We start from the raw sequence: 5,173 nt of genomic DNA on the forward strand, positions 1-5,173 counted from the left end.
AAACACTCTAACGGTCTCCGGCGTGTCTCTGCTAAGTCGGTGGACTCACGTTCGCGCAGAAAGTTGCGGTAGATCTTTCGGTAGTATGTGAAGAAGTTCTTCTGAGGACACTGTCGATAAAGAGGAAGGCTGTAGGGAGAGAAAGGAGGGACGCAGCCTTCCGTTAACTCAGCTCCAGCGCTCGGCGGCGACGAAAGGCACCATGAGCGTCCCGCTTTACGCGCCGACCCCCATCCAGCCGTCTCACCCGACACCCTTCTACATCGAGGACATTCTGGGGAGGACTGCCACCTCCACCTCCTCTCCCTCTTCTTCTTCTTCTTCTTCTTCTTCCTCCTCCTCCTCGTCCTCCTCCTCCTCCTGCTCCGCTCCGGCCATCCCCACGCCGACTCTCCCGTCGCCCAACTCCTCCTTCACGAGCTTCATCTCGCCGTACCGGACGCCGATCTATGAGCCCACGCCGATCCACCCGGCGCTGTCTCACCACCACGCCGCCGCGGCGTTGACGGCGACGTACGCCTCCGCCGGGACTCTCGCGGGCTCCATCTACCCATTCCACCACCAGCACCACCGCTCCATGGGGGAGTACGCACAGGCGCTGCTGAGGCACGACCCTCTCGGTGAGTTGGGCAAGTTGTGCGTAAAACTCATCGGATATCGTTTAGAATGATGTTTTTGGGCACACACACATTCTCTCTCTCTCTTCATAGTGAATGTCATTTACAGAATCACGCAGGACAACATGCAGTCATGGTGTTTGTTTCCTCATGTGTGACTGTTCACCTCCTCAGTGCTTCAGGAATCAAGATATATATATATATATATATTTTTTTTTTTACATATATCTTGTTGCATTTTCCATCATGCCTTATTGGCACTTTTTCCTCTGTGAGAAATCCCAACGAATCGTGTCCATTTCGGCGCAAGAGAAATCAAACTCGGATGATGTGGCAGTAGAGGCAAACTTTCTTTTTTTACCCCTTGAAAACCTGCCCTCCTTCACAAGCTCCGTTTCACTGCCAACGAAACCATTTTGCATAAATATATCACGCTTGGTTATGCATGCACATCGAACCGAAGACTAGTCTACAGTTAACATGCGGCCTGTATAAACACACACACACACACACACACACACGGTGTCAGGGCGAATTGACGTGAGTATTTGGGCCGTGTTCCCTTCTCAAGGCTTCAGGCTCATCTCGGCCCCAGAGAAACCTTTTCTGCGCGGTGCCTGGCCACGCAACATGTGAGTCACGCACGTTGTTATTGTGACAGACATATTCTGGGCCACAATAGCAGCGGGCTTATCCATTCAGTCTGCTGCTGCTGGTGGTGATAGGGGGGTGGTGGTGGTGGTGGTGGTGTGGGGGGGGGGGTGGATGTATGGCAGCCTTGACTCTTTTTCCTGACTCCCATTGTTCTGAAACATCAGAGGAGCAAAGTCAGCCGGTGACTAAAACATATCTGGGCTCTAAATCACTTGTTATTTCACTGCTTTGTGTGTGTGTGTGTGTGTGTTTGTGTGTTTTCACACCAAATGCCCCCCCCCCCCCCCCCACAAAGAAGAAAACTATTCTAAATGCATGCAGATATACGTTTATTTCGCTTTGTTAGGTTCTTGATCACAACTTTTGTCAGATCCATCAGGGTCCATCATTGCGCACGCGTCGTTTAAACCCCCCCATGAAAGTTTTATTTTAAATAAAGGGGGGGGGGTCATCATATGTATACCCATTAGAGCCTAATAAATGGAGAGGGGGGGGGGGTCATGGACACAGGAGTCAGGGTTTAGATGCGGTGCGTCACATTATGTTGTTATTGGGATTTGAGAGTCTATGTTATTCTGCGGTTCGGGTTAGAGGCTGTGTGTGTGTGTGTGTGTGTGTGTGTGGGCTGGGTGAACAAGCCGGGGCCTTCTTTCTTTCTTTCTTTCTTTTTTCCGTTCATAGCGGAAGCCGTGAGCCTGTCGATAGGAGTAAATCTGGTTTCAGAAGCTGTTAAATGTTTTCCTGGCTCACCCCGGCCAGCCGCTTCCTCGGGAGCTCGCTGCACGCTGCTGATTATTTTATCGACATCCTCAATACAGACATATTCAGGAAACACTCGGCCTCTGATAGCCCGGGATCCGTTTTTCACATATTGTTGCACTTCCTCTTGCCTGGCCGGCGAGGATGTGGCTGACTTTCTTCATGGTTGGCGGCGAGAGAAGGAAAATAAAGCAAAACAGGGGCAGCATCGTCGAGCCCAGTGGGATCTTACCAGAAAGCACAGAAAGTCTCATTTAGAAGAGTTTATAGTAGGCTGCAATACATACATACATGTATATATATATATAGATATATATATAAAACAACCTACATTTTAGTTTTGCAAGGATTAGTCGGTGGAAAGAAAATGAGTTGCAAACTATTTAGATCACGGATAAATGTGAGGATTTGCTGCTTTTCTTTGGAAAGCGTGACGAGCACTTGTCACAATTTCTTTTTCCTGGCGTTTTACAGACTAAACGATCGTCGATTAATCGGCAGATTGGTCGCTAATGGAAAGAGTCAGTCAGTTGGCAGCCCTGTATTCGCTCCCCCGGCCGGCCCCTTGTGATGCGATGCGATGCGTCTGGAGACTGTGACACAAGCATCCAGCCTTGATATGGATTGATCAGATTAAAAAAAAAAAAAAATCTAGTAGACACATTCATTTTCTCGAATCTTTTATTCCATCGAAGCGCAATAAAAAGACAATTAAAACGCTGGGTTCTGGACTCAATCATTTGGGGTTAGTGACTTGATAAGCTTATCTTTATTGTAGCCCGCTCTGAATATTCCCTTCCATTCGCTTCAGAGTGAAACATCAGCAAATACATAATAAATAAATAAAATATATATATATATTCCTTTGGAGAAAAAAAGAGCAATAAGGAGGCCTTTGACAGCAGTTTCGACCACAACAGATTTACAGTGTGAGGAGCAGGGGGACGCGAGCTTTTCTGTTGGTGGGGGCCGTCGCCTGTATCGTCACACCGCAAAGCAGGAAGCACGTGAAGCGGATATTTGGCCATAGTTTTCACTCTTGTCACGACCTTCCTTAAAAGACGGCGGTGCAGCGTGCAGGCCGGAGTGGGCCGCAGCCTCTACCTATTGTTTTTGCTAGGGTTGGGGGGGGGGGGGGGGGGAGACCAGGACAGCCCTGATTACCGTTGCGTCCTTTCTCCCAGATTAGACCCGCTCACCGACACGCGGAGCAAAACACTAGAAATAAATGGCCTAGTGCAATTCATTGCCCCCCCCCCCCCCCCCCCCCCCCCAATTCATCTGAAAAGGCCCGTTCCGTACTGGACAACGGAATAATGCCACATTGACCACATTCACGTAACAATGCGAATATAATAACATTCTGAATAATAATCATAATCATGATAATATATCATGTGTTCCGGGGGGGGGGGGGGGGGGGGGGGTGGTCCCCAGCAAAAAAATAAATAAATTATAATTCCTAACAAAAAAAGTAAGAAAAAACAACAACAACAACAACAAACCTACAGATGGGGGGGGGGCGCTAGGACAACAATCTTCAAATGGGGGTCAGTTCAGGGCTGGTTTGAGAACCACTGCTGTCGATAATAGTGTGTGATGACCTGGATCTCTTCAAAGCGGGTTGTTTCCTCTGTATCTTCCTCCCCTTTTTTTCTTCTATCGTTCCACATTATTACGCGTTATTTAATTCCAGGTATATCTGTCAGTCTATATATATATATATATATATATATATATATGAAATGAGCCGTCGGCCCCTGTTCCCTCCCTCTCCAAAAGGAAAACCTCTGCTGTGGACCCCCTTCATCCAGCGGCCCTTGCACAAACGAAAGGGCGGCCAGGTCCGGTTCTCGAACGACCAGACGATCGAGCTGGAGAAGAAGTTCGAGACGCAGAAATACCTCTCCCCCCCGGAGAGGAAGCGGCTGGCCAAGATGCTGCAGCTCAGCGAGAGGCAGGTGAGGCCGGGTCTGCTCACACACACACACACACACACACACACACACACACACACACACACGCTGATTGAAATAGGAGGCCCAGCATAGACCATCATTTCTTTTTCCATTTTGTCTTTCAGGTTAAAACCTGGTTCCAAAATCGACGAGCGAAGTGGCGAAGACTAAAACAGGTGGGGTGTTTCGACTTATGCCACACAACCCTGTAAATATGTTAAAATGATTTTTATTAACCAACGATGCAATTACATGTACGGGCTTCTTTATTCATAACGCGATCTGTTTCCATTTGCACCAGGAAAATCCTCAGGGGGTCAAGAGGGAGGTGGAGGATGACAGGAGTCATAAAGGAGACGAGACCACCAAGCCCTCCGGGATCCAGAGCCCGGAGCGCAGACACACAGTCCTGGCCTCCCCCGAGCTGGAGCAGGCGGACCGCTGCGTGCGCTCCGTGTCCCCGGCGCAGCAGCAGCAGCAGCCCCGCACAGAACTGGACTCTGACGTGTCAGATGACACAGACCAGGAGCTGAACATAGAGGACGACGCCGAGTTCACACTGAACTGAACCCCTAAAGGCTCCACTCTGATGCTGGACCCACCCCGGGCATTCGGAGCTGGATGGTGGAGATCACCGGACAGTTCAGCCAGTTCAGCCCGGATGATAGACCGGTCCCTGGTGTAACACACACACCTCCCCAGTGCCTTCCACACAGGACTTGTGTCGCTTGTGTTCTCTTTGTATATAACGCATCGCACTCTGTGTGTGTGTGTGTGTGTGTGTGTGTGTGAGAGAGTGTGTGTGAGTGTGTGTGTCATGTTGATCCCTGTAAACTAGTCTCTCCTGTACTGTCCGTGGTTTTAGATGATAAACGCTCTTAAGTCTGCGGACCGCCGCCTTAAAAATGTGATATTCCATTAAATAATCAATGTAGCGCAAACTGTGTTTTTTGTTTGGGTGGTGTCTAATAAATATTTTTTTGTGATAAGAGCAGAATTTGTCACGGTATGATGTAGCGCAGCTGGGATCTGACGGTCAACTATTATTTTGTATTTCTTAAAACAATTGCACAGGGGGAGAAAAAAAAAAAGGAAATCACGCGGTGTTTTGAATTATAGAAATTGTAGACTTGAATTCGGCAAAGAATTAAGAGTGAAAACAAATCAACCAACAAAAAAAAAATA

The 5,173-nt window shown here is 48.5% G+C and overlaps 1 protein-coding gene across 1 annotated transcript; it reads left to right on the plus strand.

The window, feature by feature from the left end:
* Positions 1-202: 202 nt before the first annotated feature.
* On the plus strand, positions 203-4,971 carry hhex (hematopoietically expressed homeobox). The gene is made up of 4 exons (XM_070927320.1): positions 203-620; positions 3,813-3,991; positions 4,114-4,164; positions 4,290-4,971. The coding sequence occupies exons 1-4, from the start codon at positions 203-205 to the stop codon at positions 4,554-4,556; spliced, it is 915 nt and encodes a 304-aa protein (XP_070783421.1). The 3' UTR covers positions 4,557-4,971.
* The last annotated feature ends 202 nt before the right edge of the window (positions 4,972-5,173 follow it).

The sequence above is a fragment of the Enoplosus armatus genome, chromosome 20 (genome assembly GCF_043641665.1).
Source record: "Enoplosus armatus isolate fEnoArm2 chromosome 20, fEnoArm2.hap1, whole genome shotgun sequence".
NCBI lineage: Eukaryota > Metazoa > Chordata > Actinopteri > Centrarchiformes > Enoplosidae > Enoplosus > Enoplosus armatus.

What these genes read in the sequence shown, in the direction of transcription:
- hhex (XM_070927320.1), top strand. Translation starts at nt 203, where the DNA reads ATGAGCGTCCCGCTTTACGCGCCGACCCCCATCCAGCCGTCTCACCCG. An exon ending in GCTGAGGCACGACCCTCTCG is followed by an intron (nt 621 to 3,812) that starts GTGAGTTGGGCA and finishes CCTCTCCAAAAG; the next exon opens with GAAAACCTCTGCTGTGGACC. An exon ending in AGTGGCGAAGACTAAAACAG is followed by an intron (nt 4,165 to 4,289) that starts GTGGGGTGTTTC and finishes CATTTGCACCAG; the next exon opens with GAAAATCCTCAGGGGGTCAA.